The 19,127-nt window shown below is 43.5% G+C and overlaps 1 protein-coding gene across 1 annotated transcript in view; it reads right to left on the bottom strand.

Moving 5' to 3' along the window:
* The window catches only part of Enpp6 (ectonucleotide pyrophosphatase/phosphodiesterase 6), a 120,261-nt gene that overhangs the window by 15,298 nt on the left and 85,836 nt on the right, over nt 1–19,127 (bottom strand). The window contains exons 3-6 of the mRNA XM_004639774.3: nt 18,647–18,758; nt 13,111–13,252; nt 12,238–12,417; nt 9,278–9,415 (exon numbers count right to left, since the gene is read on the bottom strand). Coding sequence (XP_004639831.2) covers nt 9,278–9,415; nt 12,238–12,417; nt 13,111–13,252; nt 18,647–18,758 — 572 coding nt within the window. The remainder of the gene's footprint in view (nt 1–9,277; nt 9,416–12,237; nt 12,418–13,110; nt 13,253–18,646; nt 18,759–19,127) is intronic.

Here is a 19,127-nt window from a genome sequence, read left to right on the forward strand (position 1 = left end):
TCTTTCTTTTTTTTTTCTGAACCAGGGATTGAACTCAGTCCCTTGCACTTGCCAGGGAAGTGCTTATTCCACTGAGCCATCTCCCCAGCCCCATTGGGCCCAGTTTTGAATGTGTCAATTTTGTTGGTCAGGGTGAGGTAGGAAATCACCTCTTAATAATCTATTCCATTTTTCTGAGGTAGTCTCACTACATGGCTCAGGCTGGCCTTGGACTCTGTGTAACCAGTCTGACCTTGAACTTGTGGCACTACTCCTGCCTCAGCCTCTCAAGTGCTTGAATGATGGGCAAGTGTCACTACACCTGTTTTAATAATCTGTTCTTAATAATCTCCTGCGGATTGGAGTGCATCTTCCGTTGTGGAGCCCTTCACCTGCCTCCTGTCATGTGTGCACTGTGATGAAGGAACATTTGTCCTGTTGTGAGAATGTGTCCTGTTTTTACTGATATTCATCCTGAGGTCAGAGATTTTACTTTCTGTGCCTTTGTCTCATTTGTGCACTGCATGGAGTGTCACTCCCCAAAGTTCACAATGTCTTGGTGACTTTGAATCAGGCACAAAATTGGCTTTGACTCAAAAGTCAGAACTAGGGAAGCCAGAACCTTTGACTAACTTGTCCCAACTGGTGCTGCTCTCTACTGCTTATTACCTATCTTGGCTGTCTTCTCCTTTTCCAGTCACTGCTTTAGTTCAGATCTAAATTGTCTCCAAGAGACCATGTAGTAAAGTTTCATCTCTAGCCCATGGTGGCTCTTGAGAGTGGTGGAACCTTCAAGAGGTAGGTCCTCATTAGGTCACTGGGAGTGAGCTTTTGAAGGGGACACTGGGCTACTGATCTTTCCTGTCTCTGCTTCCTGATCACCACGAGGAGAGTAGCCTCCACTCCAGGTGCTCCTGCGTGATGAACTTGGCTGCCACAGGCCCAAAACAATGCAGCCAGACACTCACAGACTAAAACTTTGGAAATTATGAGCTATAATAAATTGTTCATCCTTTAAAGTTGACTATCTTGGGTATTTCATCATAGTAACACAAAGTTATCTAACACAGTCATTAAAAGTACAGGTTTTCTAGGATTAGGGATCAGGGATCCAAATTTTCCAACTTTTTTTCTTGAACTTTTTCAACAGGTCAGGATGGGGTCAACACCTTTGCAATCTAGGCAGATAGGAATGAATAAAATATGAAAACATAAGATATGTTGGGATCTAATAAAAATTTAATCTCCTATATTCGCTCAGAATATGGTTAAAGTAAGAGTCACATACCTCACAGAAAACAGAGTAACCTGACACAACCCACACTGAAGAAGGCATCCAATAATATCCAAGTTGAGGGATCTTTGATGACAACTCCTGTGAAATGATGACAGTTTTCCTGTTTCAGATGGCTTTGCTGCTAGGGATGGATTGAGGTTGTGTCTTTTGTTACAAACCACAATTCATTATATTTTGTGGCATTGTTATTTTAAACTGTCCTCTAGAGAGGCTTCCTGTTGGGGGGCCCTTAGAATCCCTTGGGGAGCAGTGGTTATAGACCTTATATATGTGTTTACCACATGCTGTACTAAGAATTGTCTGACAGCTTCCTTGTCTCTGTCTTCCTAAACCAGAATTTTACTGCTCAGCTTCAGGCCTGTGGCCTGACCCTGGAGGGCTCCTTGCCACACACAGCTTGATCCTTGACCCTGAAAATGCCAGACAGCAAGGTCAACGGAGGTCAAGGGAAGCAGAATGGTGCAAAGTGTCAAAGGGAAGCACTAGGGGCAGGGGAGGGTTTTTTCTTTTTTCCCAGGATCATACTTCTTGAAGTGTGTTGGGGAGGACAGCATGCAGATGCTCCCAGACAGCTTACACAGGCCACTCTAGTCACCACCAAGGCAAGCCACTTCCAGTGCTCAACATTTTCCTGAAGCTTAATTAGCTGGGCCTGGCAATGCCACTTTAGCTGACATGAGAATTCACAAACCAAGCTTTCCAGATCATCGTGGTTTTCCCAAATATCTTGGGCCCAGGGCTAACTGCCATTCATAGGATTTAGAATTAATGCTGGCATTTCATATCCTTTTTCAGCTTTCAAAACAAAACAAAACAAAACAAAACAAAAAACCTGAAGAAGCTTAAGCCTGAGCTTGCTGCCTTTTTTTCCAACTCAGACAGGAACCCAGAAGATCAACAATGAAACATGTGTTTACAATCTTTTACTAGGATTTTGCCTCACCTTAAGTTTTTGAGCTCAGTGGCATGAGATGGATGCTGTCCAGGACAGGCCACAGGAATCATTCCTTGAAAGTTCGGTGGGAACTGGGAACAGCTGATGTATCTAGCTCTTGGGCTGCAGTTTTGGGCTAATTGGAAGCTAGGAATATTAACATTTGTGGTTTCAATATATTGTTTCCTGATGAAATCTCTTCTAGAGCTACTAGTAACTACCCAAAATTGAAGGAGCTAAAGAGATTCTGGGTCTCAGGAAAATTCTAAGGTGGAGAGAATTAGGGATTCAGTGGGTATCTCAAAGAAAAGTTGGCATTTGAATTGAGCTTTGAAGGACAGGTTTCTACCTGGAGGAGAGTATGTAACACCCATGGATCCTATTATCTGTTAGGTGGATTGAAGTTATGTTGAGAGAATACAGTTACCTTCCTTACTATTTAATTCTCAACACTTAAGTCTTGCACTAGGAAAAAACAAAAAATGAACATTTGGGTGCTAATAAATGATGTTTAATGACAGGAAAGGAGCGGCCTGGGGGTAAGAACAAAAAGGGAGGCAAATGGACTGTTGCACAATTCTAGAGTCTCTGCAGTGTGGCATGGGCAGGGAAACAGTAAAGGTCTATGATAGAATGTCTATGTCTGTTAGTGAAAGAACTCTCCTCTGGACACTGTGGGGAGTAAGCTGGGGGTGTCTTATCTGCTACAAGGTGACATTGGAAATCCATGGACCATTTAGAAGAAATGCTGGGGATCTTCAAAAAAGGGACTGACTGTACTTAAGGCTTCTATTTGGGTTCAAATTCTGTCATTCCTAGCTTTATAGCCTCTAGGCAGGGGATCTACAACTTTGAGTCTTCATTAACTAAGTAAAATTGAGTTTACCTACAAATGTAGAGATGGTAACCAGGAGGTATTTAATTCAGGATAGCAACTCCCGTTTTTGTTGTTGACTAAAATTAAAAAAGAAAACCAAAACATTCCCCTCAATACATTCACTGTCTGTAAAGTATAAAATGGCTTTAATGCCTTCATATCACTGAAATCTTTCTGTTGGTGGTGAAAGGCATTCAAGTGTCTAATGACCCAGAGGAAGATGGTAGTAGCTGCCATTTCTGATCAAAGGTGTATGAAGTAAGATTGATAGTCCCTACCTAGGAAAAATACAAGAACTTTTGTGGACTTACTATGACTAAAGATCCCACACTTTATCTCTGTTCTTGAGCTGTGGCTGCATCCCATCCCTACCTGGACAGCACTTCTTCCTGCGGCCTCATCAGCACTGACCCCTCCAGCCTCAGCTGCAAGGTCGCTCTCTTGGGCCAGCCTTCCTGTCTCCCTGGCTGAAGTGGGGGTCTTCTCTTCCAGGTGCCCTTTCTCTTGGCATCCTTTTACTCTTTAGAGCACATAATACATTTTACAATTGCATTTGTCCATTTGGGTCATGCTTGCTTAGTTACTGTCTGGCTCTTTCTCTAGGCTGTAAGCACAGAGTCGGCAGAGGCTGTCAGTGGCTCCCCACTGTGGAATTAGAGCTCCATGGCCCATTCCACAGAGGAGGCACACTACAAATATTTTCAGGTTAGAGCAGTGATCATGTAGGCACAAAGCTAGTGCGAATGAGGAGGGAAAAGTGTGCTTGAGTTTGATGGAAAAGGCATTCATTATGTCTCTACTTTGTGTTTTTTTATGTTCTCCCTGAATGCCTTGCATGTCAAAGATATTAGTATCATCGGACTTCTCCCTTAAGGTAGTTGGGTAGCCATAGACATGGCGACAATTTACTGTGCCCCAGCCACTGGTGGAGGAGTGACCTGGTGGAGGAGGAGACAAGACTGGCTAGAAGTCCCCTGGATCCTGCACCAGGGGTGCTAAAGCCACCTGTTCAGGGCTCCGATGTACCTGGGAAGAGTAAGATGCTCATCTCCTGGCAGGAAAAAGCAATGTAAAAGTTTTCAGAAGAATTGACCAGGTGGCGCATTAGATGCCACTTCCTACCTTTGAAGAAATGAGCTTGACTGAGACACCTGGCTTGGGTTTGACTTCTGTCTATAGCCTGGTCTGGTTACCTCTTGCTGCTTCCTGTTCATGGATAATCTGGGAACATAAACCACTAGGTTTCTTGTCCTTTCATGGAGGGAGGCCAGAAGAAAACCTGAAAGCAGCTGGAAATCCTGCCTGCATATTCAACTGGGCAGGGACAGAAACAAACTGGAGTCACTGGGCAAGAAGCTTGCTTTTCCATGGCAGTGCCTGCAGTCACACTGGCTACTGGTGCAATTCCAGGTGACAAATCAAATCTCTTCCATGCCTTTATCCTTTCTAGTGACAGCTCTCTCAGCGGCCATAAGAAATGAAGCTGGTTAAGTCTTCCTGTTAGAATAGCTGCCTTACAGTTGGCAAAATCTACATTGGTGGCAGACAGATGGTGTTTACAAGAGAATGGCATTTTCACCAAAGTGGAGCCTTACTTGTTTCTAGGATGGGATGGCAGCCATGGGAAGCAAGGGTGGGGGAGCTGGAACTGGCTCCTGGCCAGCACCAATTTGTCTTGACTCGGCTGTTTTCCTAATCATGTCAAGGCCAGAAACAGACTCATCTGCCATTCAGACCCAGGTCCAGGGCGATGTGCTGGGATTGAAAATCTGGCCCCACTTCAGATGTGAGGTATGAACACCATCACACGTGCTGTGGCCTGGTATGCAGTTGAGAGAGCAAAATACAATATTTTTTATGATTTGGTGAAAAATTTTGCAAATAAGAACGTGAGAGATTAATAGCTCTGGCACAGAGCAGGAACAAGGATATAGAATGCAGCTTTCAATTTATTGTAGTCAAGAAAGTACAATAAACAATGGAACTGTGCAGGAAAAAAAGTCTAAGCCAATAAGGAAAGAATGGGCATTTGGTTTTAAGATTTTTTAGAAGACAAAAGTATAAATCCCCAATGTTGTATTAAAGTAGAATTAGGAACTATAAGTTCTACATATGCTGTCTTAAAACTAAAAGATGCATAAATTCAAGAATACAAGGAACAAATTCAAGATATTCAGTCGAGGAAACTAAGATACAAAAAGTAGTGACTAAAAGTGACTCAGAGACAATTCTGATTGTCTAGAGAAACATTGTGTTCATATGTTATAGACACCACAAGCTACATTAATAAAATCAATTTTACTTTTTTCTCTGGGTTGGATGCTTGGAAACTCTGAACCACACTTGTGCTCCATTTTATATTACAGCATATTATTTTCAGAATTAACAATGTCCATGATGCAGAGTTGCTGAGAATGTTAGAAATAGTAACAAGGAAGTACTTAATACAACATAGTCATTATTATTCTTATTGTTATTATTGACCAAAATTCAAGGAAAAAAATGATGCATTTCTTATGTGTAATACACAAAGAGCTTCACATTCAGTTCACCTAATTTGGGGGAAGGGGATCATTGTACGGTTCCTAATGGTCCAGGCTGGATCCAAGGAGTCTGGCCTTGTGGTCCTCACCATTCCCAACTAAGAGCATGAGACAAGCTTTGACAGTGTGTGGTTTCTCTTATGTGAGAGACCAAAAGTATAGATAATTTCAAGAACCTCGTAAAGAACAACAACAGGAACCAGGAAGGTCGGTCTTTTGCAAATGGGAAGGTGCTATGGCCAGGCACCAACTCTCTGGGAGGAGCGTAACCATTATGCATTACAAACAAGTGCTAACACTTTTTTTTTTAAAATCAAATAATGAGAACAAAGTGTGCGAGATGCTGTTGGCAGTCTCCGTATCAATGAGTGAATACTAATCTTTCAGAACTAATCTTCTTTTGTGTATCTCAATTATACTACACCAGCTTCCTCGCTCTTCTCTCCCCTCCCCTCCCTATCCTTTTCATTTTCTTTTGTGGTATTGGAGATGGAACTCAGGGTCTTTGCCTGGAACTACAGCCCTAGTCATTGACTTATTTATTTATTATTATTTTGAGAGTTTCTAAATTGGTCAGATGGGTTCAAATTTGAAATCTTCTTTCCTCAGGGATAAGGATCATGTCAATTCTCCCTTCCTCCTTCCCTTTTTCCCTTCCTTTTTCTTTCTTTCATTTTATGTCTCACATATCTTTGAAATTACCTCAAGGCTCCCTTTTGCAATACTTACATATTTTAAGAGTGGATTGCCTAACTGTCAGGGGTTGGACAGGCTTCCTTCCTATCCTCTGGGGTTGCCCCTCCTTGAGTTATAGCATAAATAATGGGAAGCCCTTGCTAACTGATTTACTACGAGCCTCAATTTACTCAGATGAACATATGGGTGTGTGCAATGCACACAAGAGTAATATATAACATGATGCATACAATTGCCATACGGCCGCACCTACGGAGGATGGTGATCTGCCAGTTTTCTGCAGACAAGGAATGTGAGGGTGTGGGGCGGGATGGCTGGGAGAGCTGGAAGCCAAGGGAGGTGAGAGGCTGCGCCAGCCCCAGACGTGTCATGGGCCTTCCTGCGAGGCCATTGTGGCTGCATGTGATGGATGGGGTGGCTTCTCTTTGCTTTCCCTCACCCCCTCTTCTCGGCTGTTCTGTGTATCCGGAACTCTGTCTACCTAACTCTTAGCCTCTGTACCTCTTCTGTCTGTCATCGCATCCCCTGGGCTGCATTTCAGCACAGTTCCCAATCTCAGCACCAAAGCTCACTCGCTCGCTGTGGGAATCCCCAGCCACACTCTCCTCTACGGTGATGAGACCTAAGGGGAAATCACTGGGGGCTTCTGGGCAGAAGCAGATTTGCAGTACCACCAGCAGCAACACTGCTCAGATGTGTGGGCTTCTTCTAGGTCCCTAACTCTGCCTTTGCAGTTATTCTTTTCTCAAAGAGAATTCCTCCTTTATCTAAAGTTCATAATCTTCAGAGTCCCACAAAACATGCTTATATTCCAAGATATATGGCTCCTAAGATATATATCTTGCTCTCTGAGAAAAGTAGGAGACATACACAGAGAAATGCAAACTTTTGCTGCTCTGAGCCGCTCCAAGGGGATGTGATGTTTGGAGTTGCAGCAGACATTGTGCGACTTTAAAAGGAATGACAAATGAATTGCTGCACAGCCGATGCTGGGACTTGCTGTCTTGAAAATGCTAGATTAAGCACTCTGGAACTACCTACCACCAGACCATCAGTTAAGCGAGATAGTAAATCTTGCCTATTTAAGCCATTATTTAAATGGTCTATGGCTGAGACCTAAGAGCATCTTAACTGATATCCTTGTTACCCTGTGGAAAGACGTAAGTCTTGCTGGTGTGCCACTGCTAAGATGACCTCAGATGCTGCCTGAAGCAGCTTCATCAGTGCCTGTCCTACCCGCCTGGAAGGACCCAAGCCTTTACCACTGGAGTGGAAAGGGTACCTCTCCAGTGGTCCAGCACCTCCGTGGTGACCTGTGGCTCGCCACTCCTTTACCTAAGCTTGTTTCCCATCCCAATATCCCAAATCACACTGCATTTTACCATTTTCCTTCCTACCATGAACCAACTCTTGGTGCAGTTGACTTTAGTTAAATTTGAGAAAGCAAGCAACAGAATATGTATATAGTCACGCTAAGACAAGAGTGGCAACTAGCTGTGGCTTAATCTGCATAGTCTATTTACTTTTTAAAATTCAATTTCCGCTAAAACATTAAAAAAATGAAACAAATTCCAAAAGTAAGCTTTTGGTTGATTTTGGAGGGCTAGCTTTGAGGCCAGGGAGATAGCTCAGTAGAGTAAGTGCTTGCCTGGAAAGCTAGCTTCATGGACCCAAGTCTGAGAGACACGTACGCAGGTGGCACTGGACACCTCAGTGCTCAGCACAAGGCCCCCAGGAAACCATAGCCCTTTAGGAGCCTAAATAATCTCACTTTGAGTGAGCTTTGAGCAGAGACATTAAAGGAAAAGAAGCTTTTTGGGTTTTAGAGAAGACAGAACTCATGGGCCAAGTGATCTTCTTGGAGACCTTTTAAATCTCACAGCACAGGGAGGTACAGTTTGCAACTGAAAGGTTGGCCTCTGCAGCCAGGATTTTTAACTGAATCTGTGTCACCCACAGTCCCTCAGTGACTAAATACCTCTGTTCTTCTGACAGCTCATAGGAATGGCCCAGACCTACTGCGTGACTAAAATGTAGTCCCAGAACCCCTGGTTTTCCATGCCTAGGCTGCTGGCTGCCTGCCCATCCACCCACCAGTGTGCCTTTGACAATCACCTGCTCTTTGAGTACTGACCTGAAGTGACTGCTCCTATTTGCTGCTCTTTTTATTTATTTATCTCAAAGTCTGATCTCAGTGCAATTCACTTTGAAATGCATCTAAAATAACCTCTTCAGGAATAGATTTCACAGGTGGCCTGACCATGGACTCCCCTCAAGGGGGCAGCTTCTTCTTATTCTCCTCTCTCTCTTTCTTTCTTTTTTTTTTTTTTTTTTTTTGAACTGGGGATTGAACTCAGGCCCTTGCACTTGCCAGGGAAGTGCTTATTCTACTAGGCCATCTCCCCAGCCCCAAGGGGGCAGCTTCTGTCTTGGCTCCAAATCCTTACATTCCAGAGCCTGCTGAGTCCAGGCAGACAAGGAGGATGCTGTGGTGTTATTCAGACCTGAAGCAAATAGGATTTGGGTTAGAAATGCAAGGTAATCTCCTTTGTAGAATCAAGCTGGCAAGCTGAGGACTTGGATCTACAGAGTTCTGTTTGCCAAACATTTCTCTCGGAAGTGCTAGCAAAGCCTCCTCTCCTCGCTGCCCTGAAGCACAGTAATTGTTCAACTTTCAACTGAGCACATTACACTGAAGCCTGGGTAATTGAGTTAAAGCTGTTTGTTGAAACACAAGGCGTCTGGAGCCATAGAGTCTACAGTGTGACCCTGGGACTGTGTCCATAACGCTACCTGATCAATTTGTTCTCATTCCCTAAAGAAGGAAATAAGGTGGTAAGTGACACCTAGCTGGAAAGAATCTCTTAGGAATAAAATTAGAGTGGTTATCATTTATCTCTAGATTGTTTGATAGTTTGTATTGTGAAAGTCATTGTAAATTTTGTAATTACCTCTGTGATGAACCAGCCTTCATCCGCTACTAAAGTCAAGGGAGATACAAATTTCCCTTTCTTATAATAGAATCTGCTCGGTATGGCTTCTTTTTCATAGACAGTCATGTGTTCCACTCTACTCAGTTTGTTATAAATCTGCAAAGAAAACCAAGAACGGCCAATTTTACACTCTTTAAAAAAATATATTGAAGACCAAAAAAAGAAAGTCCCCAAATCTGATAGATTTGACTAAAAAAGTGAGATACTTTTGTTAGCTTAGAAAACAAGCTGGCTTATCCTAAGGCCAGAGATTCACTTATTCTCTGACCCAGCCCCTAGGCATGTAGTGAAAATCTCTCTCACATATGTACCTGTTGACATACAGAGCAGCCCAGGTGCTCAGCATCAGTGCGAGGGCTAAAGAAACACAGCAGGGATTCACTGAGGGAATACTACGAAGCGTGGATCCCAGCTACAAGGGCACATGGAAGAATACTCGAGATCTCTTGTGGAGGACAAATAATGTAAAAGCTGGAAAATACAGACAGGACTATTGGTATTATATAAAGCTTGAGTAACTATGGAACCAAACAATATATGTGGTAAAACCATAAGGAGAATTATGAAAGCAAAAACTTAATATTTAGGACAGTTTTTTTTTTCATAGATGGCAGAAAAGTTTCTGGGTCTGGGAAGGATGCCCAGAAGAGGTCATAGGTTATGGCAATGTCCTACTTCACTTTCTAGAGAATATCAGGAGCCTGTTACAACAGCATCATTCATACCTTGTGAATGTTATAATAATACTTTTGTATACATCAAATCACTAATTAACATATTGCAGAAATGTATGCATGTCAAAGATAATATACCAAAATTAAAAAGCAAATAAGAAATTGGCCAGTCTGATGTTAAATACCACAAAGGTCAAAGCAAAAGGACAGTCTTAATGCCCTAGAGAGTGTGTCCTACATGTATATGGATCTTAAAAATATTAGTAATTGCTTACTAACTGTATTATTAATTTTATGGCAATGATGTATACTTTGCACATCTAACAGTTAGCCACTGCTTAAGCTAAAATATTATGGCTAGAATAGAAATTGGCTGGCTCGCGTTCACTTGCAGGCTGTTAACCAAATCATGCATTCTTAGGTATAACTCAATTTATCGAATTTATCAAATGTATAAAGTTGCTTGTGAAAAAAACTTGTCTTTAGATTGTTTAGTAGAAGCTTTCTCATGAAAATTTCCCTGTTAAGAGAATCCAGAGTCCTTAAGGAAGTAGTGTAAATTTGCAGAAAGATTTTGGATAAATGCAAAGTCTGGTGAAAACACAACAGGTCTTACAAACTGTTGTGTCAGTCATGTGACCCACTGTCACCCAAACAGAGCCCCCTCTTGAATCATCTACCAACTGCTGCAGGCTGTGAGCAATGCTTGACTTAAACATCACGCTGGAAGAAGCTCTCCCCAGCATGTGGGCTGCGGGGGCCGAGGCATTCTGGAGGCAGCTCGGGCCTCGGCGCCAGCTTGGAGACAAAGATGGCGCTCCTTGCCAGGGAAGCAGAACTTCTTCTCACGAACCTACCAATGTGTAAAATTGTCTTCCTGACTTCATTTTCAGTGAGCCCATGGGGATATTTTGTAAATATTTTCAGCACCTCCACTTTCTACATGCTCTTCTACAACAGCGGCTAGGGCTGAGGTGCAGGTTTCTCCCTGGGGCAGAGATGGAACTCGGCCTCCACCAGAAGCCCACTGATGACGACAGATGTCCAGAGCCAACTGTAGCCCTGCTATGAGGAGGGATGTGGCCTCTTCTTGGCTCCCCATGGCTGGCAACCTTCACCATCAGCAGCTTTGGCTCCCCAAGGGAAAAAAAAATGTTGCTTTCTGCTCCAGATCTGGAAGTGAGTAGAAGTTACAAAGCCTGTTGTGGCAGGTGACAAGGCAGTTTGAAAGCTCAGCCCAAAGTGCCACTTGTCCCTTCCTAGTTTCTCTGAGTGGCTCACCACATGCTGCCAGCTGTATCACTGTTCTAAAAGAATGGTAAATAGTGGCCTCATTATTCCTGGCTGCTGAGTTCCTCCAGTCCAGTGCAACTCTCCTGGGACATTCTTTGCTAGTGGCTGCAATAAGAAGTGATGCACGCATAGTCTGTGCAATGGCCAGTACCATTCTGCGTGCTCTACAGCAGCAGGGGACATCTGTGATTTCATCACTCCCCTCATACATGGGAAGAAGCAGACAGACCCAAAGAGGCATCTTTCTGGTTCTAGCTGATGACTGAGATGGGACTTGAATCCAAGGGGTATGACTCCCAAGATAAGCAGCTGGCCCACTGCACCCCTGGCCTCGGCTCCCCTCTTTCATTCATCACTTTCACATCTCCAGGACAATGCTGGACTTAAAAACCATGTTGGAACAAATCAGACTGGCAGCTTCTTTGCAAAGAAAGAACAGTGTCTGCCTCTGACGGTCCCATTTGCCTGAGCAGAACTCCAAATAGCTCTACTAAGGCTTGCCTCTACACGTTGGGTGCATGATAACCACCAGGCAACTTTTATTTCATTTGTAGGGTAGCTGAGTGTGCTGGTGCACACCCGTAATCCCAGCACTCTAGAACGCTGAAGTAGGAAAACTGCATAAGTGCATACCCAGCCTGGGCAACATAGCAAGTCTGCACCAAAATACAGCACCTCCCAAAGGGCTGAGGATGTAGCTCAATGCACAGACCCTGAGTTCAATTCCCAGGACTGAAGAAAATCAATAAAGATGTCATTATAGAGAAGACCAGAGTCAAGGAAAATGAATGTCTTGATGAGATCATTGGGTGAGTGAGTAGAGAACTAGATGACCGGCTTTAGCATGCAAGTCCTCACTGTTCCTCTACATGACTACATGAACAAGGTAACAAGACAGCAGAGACGGTGCAGTGTGTTGGCCTGTCAGTCCCCCAACAAGACATTTCTTGCCTCAGTGTGTTTTCCTGGAGCTGGCCATAGGCTCACAACAGGCCCTCGGTCTTTTGCTTGCTGCAGGTCATTCAAACTGATGTACTTGTTCAGCTCAATCACTTTGTCCATCCAGAAAATGTCTGTCATCCCATGATCTGAGAAAATGATGATGTTTAGGTCATCCTGCAGGCCTCGTTCCTGTGGGGAAAGCAAATGCAGTCGCTATAGGACTCACCAAGAGAGGCTGTCTTGCACAGAGGTGTTTTTAAGCTACAAATTATGGGAGAAGAGATATTTTCTCAATTCTGAATTTAATCATCTACCATCTGCCTTGGTGAGAAACAGCTCAAAATCATGGCAGAAGCACTTTGGGGAGGTGAAACCTCCCATCCTAACATATACAGAAAAGATTGGATCAGGCCTTTACCCTTGCAAACCATATCTCCCACTTTTCTTTTACATTTTTAATCAGTTGGTGTGGTTGTATAATTCTTATTTGCTTGTACTATGGATATAAAACATGAAATAGGAAAGTAAAATAAAAACAAAAAATGAAAACAAAATAACAAAAAAGCATGCATTTAGTCTCTCAGCCAGTTACCAAGTCTGACTCCCATCTCCGGCCAAGCTGGTTATCAAATTTTTGTTAGGATTCTAAAAAACTGGATCAGCATGCCAGCCAGGTCAGGCTGTGAGGTCCATGGAGGTCAACTCAGTGCCCCTGCCAGGCCATGGGATGAGGGTCTCTTGGTACCTCTGGAGGTGTTATATGAAGAAGAGACAGCCTTGCGTTGGTCTAGTAAGAAGGAAGATGGTGGGGAAGCAGCAGCCTAGGAAAAACACAAGAGTAACAAGAAAGAATGCCAGTCTAGTTGTCCTTGCTTAAGTCACCTGGATCCACTGGGTCATGTACTTCAGGACAGTGTCCACAGCTCTGAGGGCATCTTTTCTCTGAGGTGAGGAAGGGCCATAGTGGTGGCCTTCCACATCGATGCGCTCGTGGTATATGGCCACAAGGTCAGCCCGGCCACTCCTGGAGGGAACAGGGCAAGAGAGGCATAGCTGAAGGTGACACCTGGTATCTTAGTCCCTGGTGACCCACCAGCCCTCTATGCAGGCATTGGCACCCCCTAAAACCCTGCCCTGTGGGTCAGGCAATACCTCAATCTCAAAATGAACCAGCTAGAGGAATACTGACCCAAGACTTGCTAGTTGTGAGTGCTTTGGTGACAAAAATTGGCAAATGTGTCTATTGGCCACCCCCCTGTCCTGGCTGTATGGAATTGCTTATCATGTTTCTAAGAGTTGGGGGATGGGCTATCAGGCAGAGAACACTCTGTAGCTCTACCCTCACCATCTGCTTTCACTAGTAGGTCATAATACCTGGAAGCAATTATTAAATAACTACTGCTCAACTATTGCCTGATTTTAAGAAGTTCTCTAGATAAAATACTAGATTGTAGGTCTAATTGATTGGCAAGATGGGGATATAAATAGATTTAGGCCCTGACATCAGCAGACACTTGAGGATACTTATTAGATTGGGGATATATGAAAGGTTGCCTGTGGTGTACATGTAGAGTGACTTCTAGAGGTAACTACACTTCTATGGCTCCGAAGACTAAACCTCTTGGCAAGAGCACTTATGGTAGCAATCTAAGCTACTTAACCCTCAATGCAGGGCTAAGAATGCACAGCTAGTGGTATAAACAGGGGGAGAAAGCTTGTGGAGTGAGGGTGGGGTGAGCAGCGCCATGGAATGTGCATTCTGTCCTTCACATAGTGCTGTCCACTGTGACTTCCCCTCCCTGCTTTGCCCACTTCCCTGTTCCCCAAAAATCACCTGAAATAGATCACACCAGTAATGGTAAAGATGTGATAAGGATGACAATGATGGCAATGAGACCTGACTCAAAAGGAAGCCATGGAAAAGCAATTAAAGGTAATTTCTCTGTTTGGGCTTTACAAGCAGCAACAATTAATATCCTTAGTAAATCAAAATATTTCTCTTGGAAAAACTGTTCTACACACACACACACACACACACACACACACACACACACACACAGCTTGTTTTCCCCTGATATGGGCTTCCCAACAAACATTTGGCACTCTAGTAATGAAACAATGTCTCCACAGTCTAGGGGCTTGAGCCCTACCATCCTTATGCAGGAAAATAGCCTCACTGAAGTCCAGACAGCTTGGTTTGCCCAACAAGAATTACACAGAGCCCAAGCCTCTTCTGGTCTAAGGACCACTTCACGTCCTGGGTGATGAATTAAGTTACTCACATCACAAACCACTCTCTTTTCTGGAAGTGAGGTGGTGGTATGACCAGGATGCTGCCTGCTGAGAACCTGATGTGGTGCTGGAGCACAGAATGTACGGGTGACACAAGTGCATGAAGTACTGAGCAGACTACTAAGGCCCCATCTACCTCAGCCCAGCATGGTGCCCAGGTGAATAGGAAGGTAGCTCTCTACTTCCTCTCTCTGTTTGGTTTTCTTTCAGTGAGCCTTAGAATTCTGGTTGCAGTTGGGTGTGGTGGTGCATACCTGTAATCCCAGCACTGAGAGGCTGAGGCTGGAGGATTGCTGTGAATTCAAGCCCAGCCTGGGCTACAAAGTAAGTTCAAGGCCAGCCTGAACTTCGTAATGAAACTCTATCTCAAAAAGACTAAATAAAAATAGAGTAAAATAAAGAGCAAAAAGAAAAGAAGCATGGGTGTGGGCCAACTTGAAAGAATAAAAGTTGTTTTTCAGGCATTTCTTCATGCACAGGACAGCCCCAGGGGTGGGGAGCTGAGCCTGTGTGGAAAGAGCAGATCCTGGCTCTCCTGCCCACAAGCTCATGAGAGTTAGGCCAAGACATTTAACCTTCAGAGTCAGCGATATTTTCTGTACACTGGGGAGGACAAAACCTATGTGATACAGTGGAGGAGAGAAGAGAATGCATTAATGGAAATAGAGCCCTTCGGTCCATGCTGGCAGATGCATATTAAGCACATTGATTTCTGTCTTTCCTCCTTTCCTCTATGCTAAATAAATATCTAAGTTCAGGGATAGCACCTCACAAAATGTAGCTGGAGACAATAAGGCTGAGCACCGGAAAGCAGCAGCCAAACCTACGTGGGCAATGGTTGTCACCTTCTGCAGAGGCGTGTGCAGCTTTGTGACCTGTGTGGACCTTCTGCTGGAGTCTCCCTGGGTAGGGCTTGAGGTCCAAAATCTTAATGGCACATCCTGCTTTCTGGCAAAGCCTGTCTCCCTGTGTTTCATGTGGACGAAGACAATTTAGGAACAGCACTGCTTCAGAGAAATGTATGTGCATGTTCAGACACTTACATTTAAAAATTCAAAGTGTTCTTCAGATTACAACTGAGGAATTTGGGACAGAACTGAACAAAAACCAAGATCCAGGCATGGTGCTGCACACCTGTAAACTCAGCACTCAGGAAGCCTGAGGCAGGAGGACCCTTTTATCTCAGGCAGGGCAACTTAGCAACTTAGTGAGACCCTGTCCCAAATATACTTTAAAAAGGGTTGGGGCTATAGCTTGGTTCAAAAACCTTGGGTTCAATCCCTAGAGATGCAAGCAAACAAAATCCCTCCAAAACCCGGGAGGTGAGCCAATAGCCTTCTAGACATGCTTCTCTACTCAAGGCTACATTATAAAAAGATAAATAATTATACAATTTTGTCTAAACACACATACCATGAGAATTATGACTCCTCTGAGTCACATTATTGCCTGCACAAGCTGCTACTTGAAGAACAGACTAGATTATTCTAGACTGTACTAGGACATAGCTTTCATATACATTGTTCTTAAATAGGACAGAAATTAAACTTATTTTAAATTAAAATACTGACCCCCAACTATTAGTCTTTAGTGGATCTTATATGAAGGTAATGAGACATGTTCCAATAATGCATATTGTTTGAAGAAAATGTTTCTTTTCCTCTAGGGAGGGTCCTAAATTACTGGCAGCTTCGTCTGGCTTATTTTTCTTCTTGTCTTCTCTCATTTTAAGTACTACCTGGTGTTAGAGACAATGGATCTGCATCCTTTCACCTACTGTTCAGAGGGGTTATGTCTGGTGGCCCCACTAACTTTACCAACTGAAAATCTCATACGATAAGTGCTGGCTTGGTTTAGTTCTGCTTAGGCCTTCACTACCTAATGGCACAGGCATCATTCATAGAGTAGAGAGCTATGATATGATGTATCAAGGCTACATTATAAAAAGATAAATGAAAACATCACGGAGCTCAAGGCCATGCACACCAACTACAGTGTTAATGGTGTTGAGTGGGGCAACTTGCTTCTCAGTTATACCATGTGGGGGCTTAGCCTGGAGCTAACGCTCTACACCTGAAGTTCTTTGTAGCCTTTTCTGTCTACAGGAAGCTAATGTCTTTGCTACACACACACACACACACACACACACACACACACACACACACACAAACATACACACAGACTACCGCTGCCATCATCTCGACCACCACTCCCACCACCATCAGTACTATGCTCATCACTAAAAAAATCCTCCCTGTTTCCAAGGTAAAGATACAATTCCTCATCATTCTATAGCTTGGCCATATTGATTGAAAAAGAAAAACAAAGACTCAAGAACAGCACTTCCTTAGAGAAAAAAGAGCCCAGCACTTATATACCTCCAGCATTACCTTGTCCCTGAGGACAAGGAAATCTGCTTGTCAGCCAGAGCTGACCTGGGCCTCCCATGGCTGTGCGCCCCCTGCTGGTCTGCGTGGGAATTGCTAAGAGCCCATTCATCTGGAAAGGGAAGATGAATGAGCAAGAGAAGACACCGCTATGCAGACTGTCGTGTTATTTGATGACCCATATTAGGCATAGCAGGGGCTGCAGACCTGGCTAGCACTTCATTTGTGATGGGACCAGAATTAGGTAGACACAGGACTATTCCCAAAGTTCTAGCTGTGTGTGTTTGCTGTATACAGTGTGCCCTTCTGCTTTGCTTGTGCACGCTAGACTGCAGTACAATATTCCTGATCATTATGTGTAGTGCTTTTGAGTCCTTGTGGGGAAAAAAAAAGAAGAAGAAAGGAGTCAGTGGGAGGCAGAATCACAAAACATGAGTTTTATAAATTGTAGGAAGAGCATTTAAAGGCTATTTTCTCCAGACTCTGCCCCTTTCCTCTCCTCACAGAAAAAAAGAGATAAACTTAAATTTATTACTTGTCAATCTTTTACGAATTTTAAAACAACATCCTTTCCAACCTGTCAGTTATGGCATGAACCTTTGTGTACCTTAAATGTCCCTTTTAATAGATTTCATGAAAGTAGACTATTTTAAGAACCAGCAAAAGCAGGGATCTTGTTTTTTTTCCCTTGCTAGTTCTACGGAGGTAGCTGCAGCTCGGCGTGATGGTGGGGATAGGGGGGGCAGAAGGGGAAACGAAGTATGCCAATCCACGACTGCTCATCTTCGTATCTGAGGCGGCCTCAGCGCGGCCGCTCCCTGTGCTCAGTGCTAGTGATCGGCGCACCTGCTTGACATACCTTAACTCTCAGAGGTCCCCATTAGAGGGAGGTTCCTTCCTTTGTGAGTTCAAATGTCCTGCGCTGTTCTCTACGCTCTGAGTGCTCTGCCTTGGAAATCCGTGGAACAGTCACGGTGATCTCCAGCCTAGCCCTGTGCATTTGAGAGCCACCCGATCCTTGACCTTTGGGCTGCTGACCACCAGTGCAGACTCGCAGCTTGCCTCCCATCTTGTGGCCCCTTTCAGTGATTTCTGGTAGTGACTTTTGAGACTGTCCCAGTCTGTCTTGTTAATCAGTTTCTTTGAGACTCAAGATTTTTGTGTGCTATTTAGGATACTACTATACTATTAATTTCTGCATTTTTAAACCTTGTGTGGCTGTTCTCCATGGGAGGAAAAAAGACCCTCTGTTCTGCTAAGCTAATGTGCTTTATATATTTCTGAGAGAAGGGTAGATGAAGAAGCATTTTCCAACATTATTTAACTATATATCCTTTTTGCTACTTATTGATATCTTTTGGTACCAGGGATTGAACTCAGAACCCTACTGGGCAGGTGCTTACACCACTGAACTATCTTGCCTGGCTTATTTATGTCTTTTGATACAACTGTTCTGTAAATTATGATTGAGAAAATGCTTCTATTTATTTTACTTCTCCATTGACCAACAACATAAAAAGGGAGGTCCTACACCCCTAGAGATTTTTGTGTTCTCCACTGAACATGTCCAGAGTTCCTTGCCCAAAGTTACTTGATCATAATAGTTTCCTCCCAGCAGTTAACAATCCTTATGTTAGAGGGTCTCACCTGTATCAGACCCCCTTGATTCGCCCTAGGAATCCGTTATTAGTCCCAAAATAAGAAGAGCAGTGGGATGGTGAAGAATTTGGAACACTTACTTGAATGAGTCAAGAGCATCACTGACTGCATTGGCAAAATTGATATCCGTTGGCACATTTTTATATTCTAGGCAATAAGTAGGTCTGACTCCAAGAATCTCAACCTCACAGCCTGAGAAGGAAGAAAATGGCAAATGGTTACTCTCTTTAATATTTGATGAGCCTATTTATGGAAGCAGTCTTAATTAGTCAAAATAAAATTTTTGTACATTTCCTTGAACTAAATTAGTTTATTGCTAAACTAATTAGGTGGTGTATTTAATTGCAATTTTGCTTAATGGGAAGAAATATTGTTAAATGTCATTTTATGTAACACTGGTGTCCCATGACAGAGGCCAATGAAAAACTGGGTAGTTGAAACAAAATTTAATTATGCACAAAATTACCTCCATTAAAACTTTTTTGCTAGAGTTGCTTTTTCTCTTCCTTCCTTCCTTCCTTCCTTCCTTCCTTCCTTCCTTCCTTCCTTCCTTCCTTCCTT

This window comes from Octodon degus, unplaced genomic scaffold, assembly GCF_000260255.1.
Source record: "Octodon degus isolate 3935 unplaced genomic scaffold, OctDeg1.0 scaffold00114, whole genome shotgun sequence".
In the NCBI taxonomy this organism is placed as follows: Eukaryota; Metazoa; Chordata; class Mammalia; order Rodentia; family Octodontidae; genus Octodon; species Octodon degus.